Source organism: Bubalus kerabau, chromosome 10, assembly GCF_029407905.1.
Source record: "Bubalus kerabau isolate K-KA32 ecotype Philippines breed swamp buffalo chromosome 10, PCC_UOA_SB_1v2, whole genome shotgun sequence".
NCBI classification, from domain to species: domain Eukaryota; kingdom Metazoa; phylum Chordata; class Mammalia; order Artiodactyla; family Bovidae; genus Bubalus; species Bubalus kerabau.
The window spans coordinates 5564781-5583223 of NC_073633.1; the positions used below are offsets into that span (position 1 = coordinate 5564781).

At 42.0% G+C, this 18443-nt stretch overlaps 1 protein-coding gene and 1 long non-coding RNA gene across 3 annotated transcripts in view; one reads left to right on the forward strand and one right to left on the reverse strand.

Moving 5' to 3' along the window:
• The window catches only part of REEP5 (receptor accessory protein 5), a 41785-nt gene extending 28780 nt beyond the window's left edge, over positions 1-13005 (forward strand). The window contains exons 4-5 of the mRNA XM_055536488.1: positions 8961-9129; positions 12808-13005. Of these exons, the coding sequence (XP_055392463.1) occupies positions 8961-9129; positions 12808-12857 (219 nt within the window). The 3' untranslated portion in view covers positions 12858-13005. The remainder of the gene's footprint in view (positions 1-8960; positions 9130-12807) is intronic.
• On the reverse strand, positions 468-18047 carry LOC129620784 (uncharacterized). 2 transcript variants are annotated; one of them, XR_008698694.1, is made up of 4 exons: positions 17350-18047; positions 16873-16976; positions 6898-7028; positions 468-602 (listed from the first exon to the last, which is right to left on the reverse strand). It is a non-coding gene; the product is annotated as an uncharacterized LOC129620784 (long non-coding RNA). The 2 variants fall into 2 exon arrangements; XR_008698693.1 differs by lacking the exon at positions 468-602 and having other exon boundaries at positions 6805-7028; positions 17350-18040.
• Between the last annotated feature and the right edge of the window lie 396 nt (positions 18048-18443).

Genomic DNA, 18443 nt, shown 5'->3' on the forward strand with positions numbered 1-18443 from the left:
CCTGGGTGGGGTCCTGCTCTGTGAAAGTGAAGTCGCTCAGTCGTGTCCGACTCTTTGTGACCCTGTGGACTGTAGCCTACCAGGCTTCTCCATCCATGGGGATCCTCCAGGCCAGAATACTGGAGTGGGTTACCATTTCCTTCTCCAGGGGATCTTCCTGACCCAGATATCGAACCCGGATCAAACCTTCCAGTAGATCTCCATTCCTGTCCGGCATATGTATGGTTGCGGCAGGGACTGTCTGATTCTCACTCCATTTAGGCTGCCACAGATCAGCTGTTTCACTCTCAGCCTTAAATGCTTCTCGACAGTTGCCCCGCTGTGGGGATCGGACCCCCGCTTCATTTCCCCCACCCGCCCAGGGCATGTCCAGTCCTGCTAACACTCCTGTTTTTCCCCCTAGTTCCTTCGTCCTACTGAGTTTTGCATGGTTCTGTGTGTTCTTTTCCACTGGTCAGGTCCTCCTGTCCTCTCTCCGCTGGTGTGCTGCATGCACTTCTGTGTCTGAAGGTGTATTCCTGGTGTATCCGTGGAGAGAGATGTACTCCACGTCCACCTACTCCTCCGCCATCTTGTTCTCTCTCTCTCTTTAGATTTTTTATCTAAAAAATAGATACAGGAAATTGGATACCAGAAACTCGCTCATTCTTTGATTTCCCTTGCTGTAACCACCACTACATTGATATTATCTTGATTTTTAATTCTGGGTAATTTGTATGTATTTTTTCTTTTCCTCTGGCCTTACCTATTTTTCAAATATATTTATTTGTGTTTTCCTGCTTTCTGGGAGTTTTTCTCAATCTGATCTTCCAGTTTCAATTTTGTTCCATTTGATCTTTATGCTATACATTGTGTTTACTTCAACTATTTTATTTTTCATTCCCAGTAATTTTGCTTGGTTCTTTCCTATGTTTTTTTGTTCTTTCATGTCACTGTATTTCTTTTAGTACGCTGCTACTGCTGCTAAGTCACTTCAGTCGTGTCTGACTCTGTGAAACCCCAGAGACGGCAGCCCACCAGGCTCCCCTGTCCCTGGGATTCTCCAGGCAAGAACACTGGAGTGGGTTGCCATTTCCTTTTAGTGTAATTTAAAATTCTTGGTCAGTCACTTCTAATATTTCTGCTGCTGATAGGTCTGTAGTTGACTGTGCTGTCTTTGTTTTGAACTGGTTGTACTCTCAAATACCTTATTACTTTGGCCTGTAAGTTCGTTTTTCTCCAGGCATATCAGCTGTTCCATTGGGTGCTGGAATGGAGGTGGCCACACCCCGATCCATGCTAGTTCTGGTAGACTCAGGATAGGGGGCAGGTGGGGAGCCTGCCCACCCTAAACTAGGGTGGGGAGCCCCAGGCAGCAGAGGAGCCACAGTTAATCACCCTTCCCTCCCCAGAATAGCTCCTCGGGTGCAGGCATCAGCCTTTGGCTGCCCCAGCAGCACTCGAAGCAGGTGCTCCTGGGCGGTCATTCACAGCTCTAGGGCTTGGAGCAGGGGCGTGAGGAGAAACCGCCCTGGATACTCAGTCCGCGGCTGTTTTCCTCAGTCCCTCCCAAGGCAGGACTTCTACACCAAAACCTCTGCTTTAGAAAAAGTATAGGAGAATGTTTTTTAACTTGGAGGAATAGAAATTAGACAAAAATTTCTATATAACAGTGGGCAGCATAAACAAAGGAAAAATAATGACAGGTGAGGAGGATGTATTTACATTCCTACCAGATATGGAATTAATATCCAGAATATATAGAAAAACTTACAGGGAAGAAAAAGAGAAAAATGAAACAAGTCATATAGAGATATTTCACCTAAGAGAAAAAATATGAGTAGTCAGCAATCTGGGAAGTGTGAGTTAAAATACTCAAATAGTGTAGCTTCCTCATTAAATTGGCAGTTATTTAAAATGTCTACATTTCTGTTTACTTTCTTTTTAGACTTTTTATCTAAAGAAATGTAGATACAGGAAATTAGATACCAGAAGCTCTCTCATTATGGTAATTACAAAAAAACCCTGAAGGGTCCATCAACAGGTAAATGATTAAATGAATTAATAGTATTGTACATCCATCCAGGCTTCCCACTATTAAAAGAAATACTTCATTTATTGAGATACAGAAGTTTTGCATAATTCATTATTTATAAAAATTATAGATTATATACAGTATGAAACCATTTATGGTAAAAAAAAAAGAGCTAGATAGTTAAAAATTTAAATGAAAAAGTGAATATTCTTTTTAAAAAGCAATTCTTTGTTTATTTGGCTGCAGTGGGTCTTAGGTGTGACATGTGGGATATAGTTCCCTAACCAGGGATTGAACCCAGGCTCCCTGCATTGGGAGCACAGAGTCTTAGCCACTAGACCACCAGAAAAGGCCCTGGATATTCTTTTAAGTTTGAATGATGTTACCACAGAATGCCTTGTAACACAGCTGAAAAATTTTCCTTTCAAAAGAAATGGGAAAAAAATTGGTCTATCAGAAGATTTAGATTTCATAGGCTGCTGGATTTTTCATGGTTTTGTTATCCAAAGATATTTCAGATCAGGTCAGATCAGTCGCTCAGTCGTGTCCGACTCTTTGCGACCCCATGAATCGCAGCACGCCAGGCCTCCCTGTCCATCACCAACTCCCGGAGTTCACTGAGACTCACGTCCATCGAGTCAGTGATGCCATCCAGCCATCTCATCCTCTGTCGTCCCCTTCTCCTCCTACCCCCAATCCCTCCCAGCATCAGAGTCTTTTCCAATGAGTTAACTTTTCACATGAGGTGGCCAAAGTACTGGAGTTTCAGCTTTAGCATCATTCCTTCCAAAGAAATCCCAGGGCTGATCTCTTTCAGAATGGACTGATTGGATCTCCTTGCAGTCCAAGGGACTCTCAACAGTCTTCTCCAACACCACAGTTCAAAAGCATCAATTCTTCGGTGCTCAGCCTTCTTCACAGTCCAACTCTCACATCCATACATGACCACAGGAAAAACCATAGCCTTGACTAGACAGACCTTTCTTGGCAAAGTAATGTCTCTGCTTTTGAATATGCTATCAAAGATATTTAGCATTTATAAAAATAGCTTTATAGTCTTTGATGTGGATGTCCATACTTTAAACTTCAAATACTTCTGAATCCTTTAAGACCCGTCTAGTGGCGGTGATGTCACACTGCAGCCTCTAACAGCAGGCAGCCGGGCTTTTGCCTCGGGCCCGCTGCTTGCCCCCAGCTCTGCTGTCAGCAGAACCACTACACCAGCACCTGACCTCAGACTTCTGAAATGTGAGTGGTCTGACGGCAGCCTGCTCGTGATCACCTCTGCTAATGGAGGCCCCTTGAGTCAGAAAGGCTCCAAAATACAAGATAATCAGCAAGTCATTTATATTTGAAGTACATTAGAAAAATTGCTGTGCAGCAAGTTTTCCTCCCTAATAGTGAAATGAACGTGCATCCATTAGTAGTGAGCGCCCAGCTGTATGATGGCATGGCATCCAGAAAGAGGGAATTTATCCCGTATGTTCCAAATAGATAATATACTTGAGATGATTAAAAATTGATCACGCTGTCAATAAAAATGCTTTCTTTCTGTATTAGTGGTGAATTCTGAGTGGCTTCAGTGAAGGTCTCTGAGTTGCAGGGAACTGTACGTGAGAGCCCATTTTAAGGACTAGCTGGGTCCTCCCTGTGCTACTGCTACAAATCACACGGTAATTGTTTGGGAGGATGAAGAAAAGACCTGCAACTAAGGCCAGGTTTACTATTTTATCTTTTGCAGAGTTAATATTGTTGACCTGTTTCCCCCATTTTTCTAAAGTAGCCTCTTAGATTTAAGGAATGTACGAGGAACTAATGATTATGCATCGAAAGTTGGTTGAGAAGATACTGTTCCATGTATTGAGCTAGAAAAAGTGGATCCTGCCTGTTTAGAGCTTTGATCTGAGCTCTGCCTTGGAACAGGAAGGTTTAAAAATAAATGTATTCATTTAAAAATAATTTCTCTGTTTGTGAAAGTAGTATATCTTCTTTACTCAGCAGATATTTATTTAGAACCTCTGTGTGCCAGAATGTGTTTTAGGTCAGGGGGATTTTGGTGAATTAATCCTTGCTGTTATACTGTGTGCATCTGTGGTTGTGTGTATGTGTGCCTGTGTGTTGGGGCATGTTTTATGTAGAAAATAAAATAGTATTTTAAGACTCCCACTGTTATCATCTTAGGGTAGTCTTCCTATTTTTTAATGTGCAAATAAATTTCTTGATACAGTGTATACACACAGAGAATTGTGTATGTTATTGCTTTACCCAACTATGTATGGTTGAGACCATATATATCATATATGATTCTATGTCTCACTTTTTTGACTACAATACTATGAGTATTTTCTCATGTTATTCAATATTCTTTGACCTAAATGTCTGATCCATTATAGGTAAGAATTCACTCATTCCTCAGTTACTAGACATTTAGGACATTTATCTTGCTGTTATAACTAATGCTGCAATGAATACCTTTGCACCTCATCGTTATTCTCATTTAAATAAGTTTCTAGATTTTTCAAACAAGGTTGAATAAACTTTGGCAAGTTTAAGTCCTGATCCAGACTGTTACCTGTACTGCTGGACCCACTGATAGAGAGCATAGCATTTTTCTTCTTAACTTTGTAGAAGGAAAAGAAGATAGAAAAGTCTTGCCCTTCACAAGTTTGCTTTCAGCTTTTATTAGTGCATGCCGAGCATTACTGTTCTTGTGGCTGTGTCGCAAAGGCTTCCCAAAACTTGTTTCTGATCAAGTGATTGCAGCACACCAGAAGCTAGTGTTGAAATACATTGTTTTCAGACATTAACTCTCAGGTCTCACCAGGCTAGTGCCCAACTGTGCATATTAAATATATCCCTACCTTGGAAGCGTTTCTACAGGGAAGCTGAATAGTGGCAGCATTAGAATCACAGACACAACTCTGGCCTGTTGTAATTTGAGGATTTAGTATGTGAGTGCTGCTAGCGCTGAGAGTTAAACTGAAATAGCACAGACTCTTCATCTGCACTGCGGGTAAGAGTGGGCTTATGTTTGTTCTTGGGAACACCGTGAGCTGCCCCGATTAAAAGGATGGTCAGATCTGTGTATTTCTGGGCTCTTGAGTAGGTACATAGGTTGAGAAAAGGGAGTTGTAAAAGCTGGCAGCTGAATATCACCCTTGAGAGCTGAACTGTAATTAACTTTATTTTTAATACAAGAAAGTTATTTCATTTGAGAACTGGAAAATGCTCAGGATGTAGGTAAAGAGCAGTAATGACTTTACAGTCTCAAGACAATACCTAGAGGGAACTGGGAAGAACTAAATGAACAGTCTGGAGTTTAGCATATAAACTTAATCACATTGGAGAGGTACAAAAATGCAGGCTCTTGGCTCTGGCCCTGTCTGGTAGCCATGCTTAAATCATCCACAAAAGGTGAACAAGTCAACTTCTCTGGGTTGCTTAGGGTTGTTAGATGTAAAGGCAGATAACATTTCAGAGATTTTCAACACCAGTAAGAACTGTAAGACTTGGTAATATTAGCTGTATCTTGTGTACTTTCTTCATGTATATGTTTTAATTTCTGAGTTTCCTAAAAAATCCTGAAGAGAAAATTGACTCTTTGAGAGGTTGTTTGATTTACTTACAGTCATGAAATAGATACCAACTCTCCTCTGATTCTTTTTTTTTTTTTTTTTTAAATATTTGGAATACCTCTTTTACATGCCTTAGGAGTGGTGGTTTAGTTGCTAATTCGTGTCTGACTCTCACAACCCCATGGACTGTAGCCAGCCAGGCTCCTCTGTCCAGTCGATTCTCTAGGCAAGAATACTGGAGTGGGCTGCCATTTCCTTCTCCCCAACTCTCCTGATTCTTAACCCAGTGAGTCCTTTCCACTTCACTTTGAGGCTATGTCTACATCAGTAATATTCCTGACAATCAGATATTCTACATAGGAATACCAGCCAGGAGACTATTTTCTACAATTTTAAATAGTAAAAATTAAAATGTATCACATGCCAATTTAAAACTTTATGCCAATTTCCTAAATATTAATTGTTGAGTCGCACAATTGTGTCTGACTCCTTGCAACCCCATGGACTGCAGCACACCAGGCTTCCTTGTCCTCCACTATTTCCTGCAGCTTGCTCAAACTCAACCATCTCATCCTCTGTCGCCCCTTCTCCTCCTAAATAATAAATACAGCAAAATGCCTGGATGTAAATAACAAGTATATTGGATGTTAGATGCTAAAAACTAAATCCAAATAGTTCTTCTCTTCAAATAGTTAATATAGTTGGTAGGAAACTTGCTTTGTATGCAGTAGTACATGGCACATTCCCTTGGCCACCACACTGCATTCTCTTCAAAATGTTCACATAGAATTCTGATGTTCTGTCAAGAATGTAACTTTTCTTGCACATCACTTTGATTAAATTGCTCTATTGACTTTTAGGTGTGTATGTGGTTATATTAGCATTATCTTTATAAGCAACTGATGGAAAATATGAATGTTTGGGTATCAAAAAAGCATAGGCTCTAGGCGCCAGGCCTCAGTAGTTGCAGCTCGCCGGCCTTAGCGTGTGGGCTCGGTAGCTGTGGTGCGTGGGCTTAGCTACTCCACGGCAGGTGGAATTTTCCCAGACCAGGGATTGAACCAGTGGCCCCTGCATGGCAGGAAGATTCTTATTCTCTGCACCACCAGGGAAGTCCAAAATACATTTTCTAAATAAAGCACTTTTACTTTATTCTTTCTTCATATTCCAGTTAGAAACCTTTTTTTCCCATAATTGTATGTGTAAGCATCTCATGACTTTGAATTTCATTTCAGGCAGTGAAAGGAGAGGTAAGAACAAAATAATTGTTTAAAAAGGGTGTATGTTGGTCCTGAGATCTGATTTTACCTGACTTAAAACTCTAATAGGCAGCCTGCTTCTGTCTCATGGATGTTGGTAGAAGACACAGTATTCTTGGGACAGGGACAGAGCCCCTGCTAGGCTAGATGCTCCAGATGTTTCTTATTTTCTTACAAAACCTGTATGAAATAGATTTAAAAATTTTTTCCATTTATACTTTTTTTTATAGAGTCAGAACAGGCTTAAGCAAATAAGTAACTTGCATAAGTTTTGCCCAGCCAGTAAGTGGCAGAGCCGAGACTGGAACCAGTGTCTCTGAGCTCCGTTCTTTTACCTCTATGTTTTGTAGTATACAAATCTCTTAGGTCTCAGGTTGTTGGGTGGAGAGATCTGTATATATCTTTAGATTAAGATTTTAAATTTTGTGTATTTTCCTATGTATTCTTACTAATTTCTAGTTTTTTAATATATCAGTTTCTGATGGAAATATTAAAAAGCAATTGATCATGGATTTTGTCCATTGATCTATATAATTCTGACTTTCAAGTTTATACAGTTCGAAACTATTATGTATTTAGAAACTACATATAATTATAAATTACATAATTATAAAACTAAAATTATATAAGTATCAAAACAAAAAGAAAGTGAAGTTGCTCATTCGTGTCCTACTCTGTGACCCCATGGACTATAGCCTGTCAGACTCCTCCGTCCATGGCAAGAATACTGGAGTGGGTTGCCATTTCCTCCTCTAGGGGATCTTCCTGACCCAAGAATCGAACCTGGGTCTCCTGTACTGCAGTTAGACTCTACCATTTGAGCCACCAGGGAAGACAAAAACAAAAGTATATATAATTTACATAGGTCCAAGATACATAGGTTCAGGCCAGTTATTCTTCCTAACAAGTTGTTTTCCTTCCTTATCATTTTGTTCACTTATTTTTCCTTGTGTTTATGTACTATTATTATATGAGCTATTTTGAGAGTTGGTATCTGTCAGATACATCTTTTTTTTTCATCTTATTTTCAGTGTTCCTGATTGGTTTTGTCTTAGGTGTGTTTCTTGCAAGAACTATATAGCCATAGTTTGGGATTTTCTTTTTTTTTTAAATCCAGCCTCGTTCAGTTCAGTTCAGTCGCTCAGTCGTGTCCAACTCTTCGTGACCCCATGAATCGCAGCATGCCAGGCCTCCCTGTCCATCACCAACTCCTGGAGTTCACTCAGACTCACATCCATCAAGTCAATGATGCCATCCAGCCATCTCATCCTCTGTCGTCCCCTTCTCCTGCCCTCAATCCCTCCCCACATCAGAGTCTTTTCCAATGCCTGGTAATTCCTGTCTTTTAAAAACTCGCCCCCTATAATCCGTTTAGAACCTGCATTTTGTTATGTATTTTGAATGTCACAGAAGGGCACTCAGTATCGGTGCTCTGTGTGCGTTTTAACTCAAGCTCTGTCATTAGAAGTAGCCCCTTAGCAGGTTTGCATTTCTAGAGCTCTCGTGACTCACAACTAAAAAGTGGTCCAAGTTAGCAAGGAAGTTAAGCGCTGGACTTGGTGTATTTTGCCTTTGTCAGTCTGTTTTTCCTTCTGTGCTTAGTTGCTGAGTCATATCCGACTCTTTGCGACCCCATGGACCGTAGCCCACCAGGCTCCTCTGTCCATGGGGATTCTCCAGGCAAGAACACTGCAGTAGGTTGCCATGCCCTCCTCCAGGGGATCTTTGCAACTCAGGGATTGAACCCAAGTCTCCTCCATTGCAGGTGGATTCTTTACCAGCTGAGCCACCAGGGAAGCCCAAGAATACTGGAGTGGGTAGCCTATCCCTTCTCCAGGGGAACTTCCCGACCCAGGAATCGAAGTGGGGTCTCCTGCCTTGCAGGCAGAGTCTTTGCCAGCTGAGCCACCAGGGACGCCCTGGCAGCCTTTCCTTACTAAGTCATTATTTGTCATGTTTTCTCCACCAAGAAAAGTGCACCTAACATCCTGCAGAAACACCGGTGATGCTGCTGGAGCACGCAGCAGAGGCGGCGCTGTCCTCGGATAGAGGCGGCAGTGCGTGTGGTCCGTGTCACCCCCTCTGTAACCATGCTGCTTCTCCTCCATGCAGTGTGGCTTCCTGCTGTGGTGCATGGCTCCCAGCCCCGCCAACGGAGCGGACCTGCTCTACAAGCGCATCATCCGGCCTTTCTTCCTGAAGCACGAGTCCCAAGTAGACAATGTGGTGAATGACCTGAAGGACAAAGCCAAAGAAACTGCAGACACCATCTCCAAGGAAGGTATGGCTTGGGGGCAGCCTGGCTCAGTGTGCGAGGAGCCATGGGTCATACTGGCCCAGATAGCAGGCTTCCTCACTTCACGTCCTGTTGGCTTTCCTCAGCCATGTGCCAAGGCTGTTCTGGGATTTCTCCACCAAGGCTTTGTCTGTTGCCTTTACTGTTCCCAACATTCTTCTGCCATGCCACGAATAACACATCATTCACTCAGCACATTAGGAAAAGTGACTTTCCTGTGGTGGGTGGAGATTTTAGGGGTCATCTGTATTTGTATACAAGTCCAGTCTCTCTAATTCATTTCAGGTTGAACTGCTTGTTATGCTGCTGTTCAAATGGCTTTTGTGAGAGGTGCAAGAGAACGCCCTCTCTCTCAGCCTTTCTCATCCATTCATTCAACAAATACTTATTTATTGAGGTAACTTAATTATGTGCCAAGCATGTTCATAGCACTGGGCATGAGCCAGGGAACCAAACAGACCAGCAGACCATACTGCATGAACCCATGAAGCTTACAGTCTTGTTGAGAGAGAGAGAGAGAGAATACAATGAAAAAGCAAGTTACATGGTATAGTTAGCACCTGATACAGAGAAAAATAAAACACATCGAAAGATAGGGAGTGCTCAGGGGCTGAAGGGAAGGTGACAGTTTTAAAGAGTAATTTAGGAAATCCTCACAAAGGAGGCAATACTGCATCACATTTGAAAGTGTTAAGGGAAGGAACCATGGGGAAGAAAGCCCCCGTGGGAGAACTAGCATGTGCAAAAGCCGAGAGCGGGGAACGTATGACTGGAAGGTAGTGGCCCAGAGGGGGAGCTGAAGGAGACCAGGCTGCAGAGCAGCTAGAATGGAACATCCTGGTTACTGGAGTGGAGGACCCAAGCGCCCAGGATACTGGAAGAATACTGAAATCAGTGATAATTCAAGGAACAGCAGTGCTCAAAAGTGATTTTAAGTTTGGAGCTAAAATCTTAAAGAAATGAGGCAGCACAGCCCAAGGGTCAGAGAGAATTGGAAAAAAGATGGGCGGCTGGGAAAGGTCATCTGATGCCATGAGATTCTGAACACAGCCATGAAGATCAAAGACAATGCTTCCTGGACCTCCAGACCCGGAAGTACCAGGGTCATGGAAGGAAAACGCATAGGACACTTGAGAAGGCAGTATCCTGGGGGGCAGGCAGGTCTCTGTAAGAGCAACAGGAAGAAGGATTCATTCGGAGAAATGGGTGAGGATAGAGGTCTTCCTGATGATGGGTCGGTAGTTCCAGAGGGCACAGTAAGGGTTTTAGCCGATGGACAGTGGGCATAGAACTAGGGAATTAAAATAAAAAAAGGGTTCTACACTCTTGAGGAAGTGGGAGACGAGAGGTGAGCTGGCCTCTGGGGAAGGAGGACCCCCAGATGGCCCGCTGCAGCCCTGATGCCCCAGCTGGTGTGTGTTCTCCTCCTCCTCGCAGACTGCGTCCTCCCCAAGCCCTGCTCCCGGACACAGCTCCAGTCTCTTTCAGTGCGTTCCTACGTTTCTTCACATCCTCCCACTCTGGGATCGCCAGTTCCTTTTTTTTTTTTTTTTTCACTTTCACATGCGGATATTATTTAAAAAAAAAATGTGGTAACAGATCTAGAACCTTTGGCAAGCTAACGAATGAGAAATCTAAATATGAATAATAAACTTTGCCCTGCATGGTGATTACCGTCCGGTATTTGCTGTGAGAGCAGTTGAACTCCTCATTGTTAAAGAGAAATAATCCTTTCCTCTCTGAAACATTTGTGAACCATTCAGTTGGGTGTGGTGAATAAAATACTTAAGGATCTAATACATAAAAATGCAATAGGCAAAGCACATTATTTTTTCGCTCCCTTTCTCAAAGGATGGAATATTTTGTATTTGCCCTGATTTTATGTCTTGACTTCATGCACCATTGTATAGTGACATTTTTAGTTGAAATACAGTAGGACTAAAAATATTGATAGAATACTAATAAATCATGTTGGTGTGTGTGGTTGTCACATAGGATTCACAGGAGATTTAAATTCACAGTTGTCAATGTAAAGGATTCATGCTATTTAGCTTCTTCATGAATCTATACCACAAAGGAAGAGCTTTTCGCAACATATTTCACTGAGGGAACTACAAGGATGATAGGCGTAATACTATGTGTCAACTCATGGATTTCTAAGCATTGCTCACAATACAGATCTGATTTTCAACATCAGGGTTCTTTCAGTGTCCTTGAACAGCATTTGTTTTTCTGTTCAGTTCAGTTCAGTTCAGTCGCTCAGTCGTGTCTGACTCTTTGCGACCCCCATTGAACCGCAGCACGCCAGACCTCCCTGTCCATCACCAACTCCCAGAGTTTACCCAAACTCGTGACCATTGGGTCGCTGGTGCCATCTAACCATCTCATCCGCTGTCATCCCCTTCTCCTCCTGTCTTCAATCTTTCCCAACATCAGGGTCTTTTCAAATGAGTCAGCTCTCCAAAAACTGGAGTTTCAGCTTCAACATCAGTCCTTCAATGAACACCCAGAACGGATTTCCTTTAGGATGGACTGGTTGGATTTCCTTTCAACCCAAGGGACTCTCAAGAGTCTTCTCCAACACCACAGTTCAAAAGCATCCATTCTTCTGCGCTCAGCTTTCTTTATAGTTCAGCTATATATTCGTCTGCTTTAAGTCCATCAAGTTTGTCCAAATCAACGTACATCTCCTTATCATTCCCAGGCGAAGTTCAAGGGAAGCTGTGATGCTCCACTGTCCTTGAAGGAGTCCACATGGAATGAAGAAGTACTGTGGGAAGTCTATTAGTAACCACTGTGCCTTGGGTCTAGGAGGGCCATGATATTCTATAGATCCAGCCACCAGTTCCTTTTGAAGAGGTTTCTTAACTGTTCCTCTCTGCTCTTAACCAAACCAGCAACCTCTGGTGATGTCATTTCTGTCTAGTTCACCCACATTTCTCGGCCTTTGATTCTCTTAGATCTCAGTCCTCTAAAATCCTGTTTTACTTTGATAGGATACATTCATAAACCGAGGTGTAAGAGTGAAAATAAGAGGGATTTTGAGGCTGACACATTTTAGACTCTGAGTTTCTGGATTCTCCAGGAAGTACATTTTTGCAAAGAGCTAGTTGAGAGCCTGCAGTGTCTTTGTAAACTTTAGTCCACAATTTTAAGTGAGTGAAGGGAGAGCCGCTGTCGGGCAGCTGGTGCATAAGGCGGGCAGCCTTGCCTGGCACCCGCTCAGGGCTCCGAGAACAGCTGCGGTCTGGACTCTCAGGAGGCGGCCCTCAGACACATCACACGAGTTCTTAGAGCACATTCCAAGCCAAGTGGTAATTAGGAAGGCCAGGGAGGACCTGGAATTTCTTGACTGTACAGAGGACACTATACACTCAAGGAACCTCTGCTGCTTACGATACTCGGAGGGGACAGGACACAGTGGCACAGGCAACGCGGTCACTCTAAGGGGCCAGGTCCTCAGTAACTTTGCTGCAGTGCTCAGGAGCTGCGTTTGAAGAGTTCTCAGGTCCATTTCCTGGAAACTCTGCTAGCCCTGCCCACAGACCTCCGTGTGTCCTCATCTGAGTGTGAGTCACCCATGGCATCACCCACAATAGATGCCACATCAGCACACAGCTGGGTTACAAACAGCTCTGATACAGTTTTCTCTCCTTATAACAGCCAGGAAAGCCGCCGTGAGTTTACTGGGCGAGGAGAAGAAGAGCACCTAGACCACTGTCTGGCCGGAGCCTCCCTGGCGCCTCTGCACCTCCCATTGGAGCTTGATACCGTATTAGGGGCTGTGGTGTATGATCGTTTTAATAATGTTGCCTTGGAAACATTTTTGATATATTAAACAAAGGAATGTGTTGTAAGGTTTTTTGCTTACTTTTACTGTTTATATACTTAGGGAGCATTTACATTTAATGCAATGGGCAGTGTCCAGGTTTTCAGAAAATATATTATGCCTCTGGGTAGGAAAAGACCTATGTTACCATCCTGTAGGAAATATAAACTTAAAATTATATATCCCACAGGCTTTGTACTGCAGTGGGCTCTCTCTGCATGCATTTTCTCTGTACTTACCCTGTACTTACATTTTAGGATACTCTTTAAGAAAATGTTTCAATGTTTTTAATGTATCTGTGCATACACACATGTAGGGAAATGTTACTGCCTATAGCCTGCATATTGCTTATGGGGAGCACCAGCCAGAGGCTGAAGGTTCCGTTGTGTTGGTGTGATCTGCTGAATAATACTTCAGAAAATTAATACAAATGAGCAGTGTTTCAAAGGAACAGTTAAGTGATAAATGAGGCAGAAGCGAGATTGGCCTTGTGGTTTCCTAACACTGTAGCAGCTGAATACCAGAACAGCTCTGTGAGGCAGTCAGCTAAGTGACAAATGGGGAAATGTACACACACATCACAGTTCCCAGTTCTGTTAGAACTAGCAATATTGTCTTGTAGCTTTTAAAAAACTGGCTGATACGCTTTGTTGTGGAAACCATCCCTGGTTTCACTTTCATAGCTGAGTAACATGTTGGTTTAGTCTTGTTTCTTTTCCAGTCTTTTGAAAAGCCTCTACTTTAAGGACTCTCCACTTGCCCACCTCTCATTACATGTATGTTCTTGTTTGTATCATTAGCACCTACATGCTCATGGTGACACCAGGCTCGAAGAGCAGTTCTCAGAGAAGTACGACATGCTGCACAGTCTAGTTGCTAGCGGTTAAGACAAACACCTTTACCTTCTTTCCCTAGACTTTAGGGTCAAACAACAGAGGCTTCCCTAGGTTACAAGTCACAATCATTTGCAGTCCATTTACATGCTTTCGTCTATATGCTTTGTTTTGATGATAAACTATGAGGTTATATGCAGTTTAAGTACAAAATAAAAAGTTAAAATTAATATTACTAGCTTGATTAGCCAAATGGCTTATAGGGACCTTGACAACTTGTCCATACTAAAGAATCTAAGCTTTGCACTGACCATACTGCTAGGATCCTTCTTCTAAAACAAAAACATTGCAAAACTAACAACCAGGCCTATAAAATATTTTAAGGCAAATAAAGATGATTAGTTCCCTTTTAGAAAACAATTAGGTAAAGTCATAAGGATGTGTCACAATGTAATACAAAAATATGTCAAAGGTATCAAAAATAAGGAACAATATCACCCCAATATAACAATATGGATCAGGGCCTTTTTGGGGAGAGAGGAATGTGATGATAATAAAGTACCTTATTAAGCTTATGTTAAACCATAAAATCTTTCAGAAAGCAAACAGCTACTTGTTATTGGAAGAAAATCAAGCCTTAGGTTAAAAAGTTTTAGAAGTACCTCTAGGAGTATTTAAATCCCTTTCCCTATAAATCAAGTATGCTTTCTTGGTGGTAAAAGAATGAAAATTAGCAACTTCTAGCATTCAGACTATATAATCAGACTGTTAGTATACAGAATATGTAACTTTTAGGGTACAAAATATCAGGCAAGATGGTGAAGCATGAAAGTTACTATTGCTTATAACTACTTACAGGCTAATATCAATTTAGACAGAAATTTCTGAATGCTAATTTTTTTTTTTGTTACTATAGGTTTCTCTTGCAGTACATTCTGTAAGAAATTTTAGTTACTCTTTTTGGCAGTCAACATGTACATATTAATGACAGGAGAAGCTATGAGTTGAGCAATTCTTGTCTCAGTTTAGATTTCCAAAAAAACATACTGCTGTGGCTAGAGTATTTGAAAAAGTAATTGAGCCTGTGTTCAGCTATAAGACAAATATTTATTTGTACATGAATGGTATTTTGGGGATATGTGAAGGCTAAGAATTCTTACAACAAGACAGTTACCTGGGGAGTCTTCCACCCACAGCCTGAAGAATATGAGCATAACCTTTAAATAAGTTACCATCTGTCCTGAAGATGTGATATATTAAATGGAAATAGATGTAAATAAAATTTTGTTATCTCATGGAGCTTTTATAGTCCATTTTCTTTTATGGGGCTTAAAATAAAATGTAAGAAGAACCTTAACACAGATAAATAACCCTTTACCACTGCTGTTCATGGACCATGTTTCTCACCTGGCCTGTGGTTTTCCCTGTGGTGGTGACTACCTGTCAGAGCAAAGACTGTCCCTAAAAACAAGCGAGGGGATATAAGTGTACATATAGCTGATTCACGTTGTTGTACAGCAGAAACTACACAACATTGTAAAGCAATTATACTTCAATTAAAAAAATAAAAAATATTTAAAAGCCAGAAAAAAAAATACCAGTCAAAAAGAGTTTCTACTAATTAGCAATAAATGGAGAGGAAACCCAAACTCTTCTTGACCTTTGAATAACACAGGTTTGAAGTGCATGGGCTCACTTACAGATTTTTTCCAATAAACACGCACTGCAGTACTACACAATCTGCGGCTGACTGAATACCCGGGTGCTGCAAAGTCATCACCGAGCGGTTGCCTGAGGAGTCAGCTCTAATGCTGGCGTAATGCGTTACACACAGTCTCACACGGCTACTAGTCGGTGCTACTATTTCATATATCTTAATACAGTAAACACACATATGCCTCCAAATCACTCTGTATTTTTAGACTAAGAAAAGAAGAACTGAGGATTTTATTAGAAACGCCTGCCTTTGGAGCGTGCACTTCGGTCAGCATCCGCTCCTGCGTCTGCCTTTACATGTCTGTATGTCTAGAATCATGGTGTTTAATTAGAGAGTAAGAGATACAGTTCACATCCTTAACCAAATATTAGTTGTGTATGATATAGCAGGAGAAAGTACATATATCTGAGAATGACCCTAAGTTTTTCAGGCTGCTTACTACAGTATTAGCTTATAAAATCTGTCACATACACGCCTCCGAGAATTAAGAGCAATAAAGAGGTTCTTTGCTCAAATCAGAGGCTCTCAAGTGTTAGTGTGCATCAGGATTTCCTTGGGGAGGGGAGGAATTGGTAAAAGATTGCTGGTCCCATCCCCGATTCAGGAAGTCTGGGGTGGGGCTGAAACATCTGTATTTGGAACAAGATCCCAGGTGATGCTAATGATACAGAAACCACACTTTGACAGGAAATCACTGAGTAAGGTTAATGGTGTCTTTATACTCAGTATAGAGGTTTTCAGGCCTGGCTGTACATCACCATCATCTGAGCAGCTTTCAGAAAATACTAGTGTCTGCCTCCACTACCAGACATTTTAACAATAACTATATACCCAGGTGCCAGTATTTTAAAACTCTTCCAATGTATAACCAGGATTAAGAAAGTAAATGAAATTCATGTTTTGGCAAGAAAAATTTAAACATAAAAATTCTTCTTTGCTGTTTGGCCTCCCCTGTCCCTCCAACTTCAGCTTCCCTGATAGCTCAGTTGGTAAAGAATCCGCCTACAATGCAGGAGACACTGGTTTGATCCCTGGCTCAAGAAGAGCCACTGGAGAAGGGATAGGCTGCCTGCTTCAATATTGTTGGGCTTCCCCTGTGGCTCAGCTGGTAAAGAATCCGCCCACAATGTGGGAGACCTGGGTTTGATCCCTGGGTTGGGAAGATGCCCTGGAGAAAGGAAAAGCTACCCACTCCAGTATTCTAGCCTGGAGAATTCCATGGACTACATAGTCCATGGGATCGCAAAGAGTTGGACATGACTGAGCAACTGGTACTCCCCCAATTGTGCATTGTATATCCACATTATGCATTGACCAAACCTCCCCCGTCAGCAGGAATACCTACTCACCATAACCAGCAACATTCTCTCAGCACAAAGACAGCCCTTTAAAAGACAACATTCCTTTTTGAGCTTGTAAAAAGTCACATGACCCACCATGATGGTGCTTACACCTGGATTATGAAAAATACGAATACATCATTTAACGTACTGCCCTCTGTCTCAAAAAACGTATATAAATTGTCTTGACTTTTAATGGGCAGAACAACTCTCTGAGCTTTCTGAGGTGCTCTTCCCAGGCTATAATCTTCAAATTTGGCTCGAATAAAATCTCCCAATTTTTCTTAGGTTGACTACTTTTTGATGACAGCTACTATTGGAGACTACTGCTTAGGTCAAGATGCCAAGGTCTGGACAGTTTCTCTTAGCTCATTAGTTCAGCTCGTGTGTGAGTTTCCTGTTATTGCTGTAACATATCACCACATATCATTAGTGGCTTAAACCAGCACAGATGCATTAGCTTATAGTTCTGAAGGACAGACATACCAAAGAGGTGGGCAGGGCTGCATTATTTCTGGAGATACAGGAGAACCCATTTTCTTGCTTTCAGCTTCCACACTCTGCCTGTATCCCCGTTTGTGGCCCGCTAGTACACTGAGCCCTGCTTCCCTTTTATAAGCTTGTCTGTGATTACACTGGGCCCACCTGGATAACCCAGGATACTCTCTCCAGCTCAAGATTCTTAATCTCACATGCAAAGCTTTTTGCCATGAAAGCAATATATTTACTGTTTTTTTTTTGCGAGGATGGATGTGGTCAGGAGAACAGCATATTCTGCCTACCCCACCTAGTCTCTCTTTGGGTACAGAAATTTTGTTATCATTACCACCAATATAAAAATAACTGCAAAGAGTATCTTAATGTTGGGAGGGAACTAAAAAAAGAGGAGGATTTAATGAAGAACTACCTTATTCACAACCATGTAGACTGGAGGTTTATCCTCTGGAAAGAGTGGGGGATCCTTGGAGAGGGGGCACGGGCAGAGTTAAGGGAGGGAAGTTGCATTAAAAGCATGACTGAGTGACCAAATGCTGAGACCCATTTGCCCACTCTGCCTTCTCCCACTAGGCGCCCAGATCTTTATCCTGGGAGCTTGTCAGCCTTCTCTCCGGGGAAGCAGATCAACCTTAGAGAAAACATCTACCTGATACGGACAAGCTTTTTGAAAGGACATTTTGACAACTGATAATTCATCAAATATTCATAAAACTAAGCAAATAAAATTAGCTCCAAGGAAAACAAAAATAACCATAGCATACTAGAGAGTGTTTCCGGAGATAAGCTAAATCTTCAAAACGCATCTGAATTCCAGGCTGGGGCCAGCGAGTGTGAAATTTTCACAAGCTCCTTGGGGAGTCCTGTACTGTTGCACACCAACCACACTATTTAGCAGCAAAGGTACTGCATGATTCAGCTATGAATGAAACACAGAACAACAATGTTCACTTTAAATTGTTGTTCAGTCGCTAAGTTGTGCCGGACTCTGTGACCCCATGGACTGCAGCACGCCAGTCTTCCCTGTTCTTCACTATCTCCCAGAACTTGCTGAAACTCATGTCCATTGAGTCAGTGATGCCATC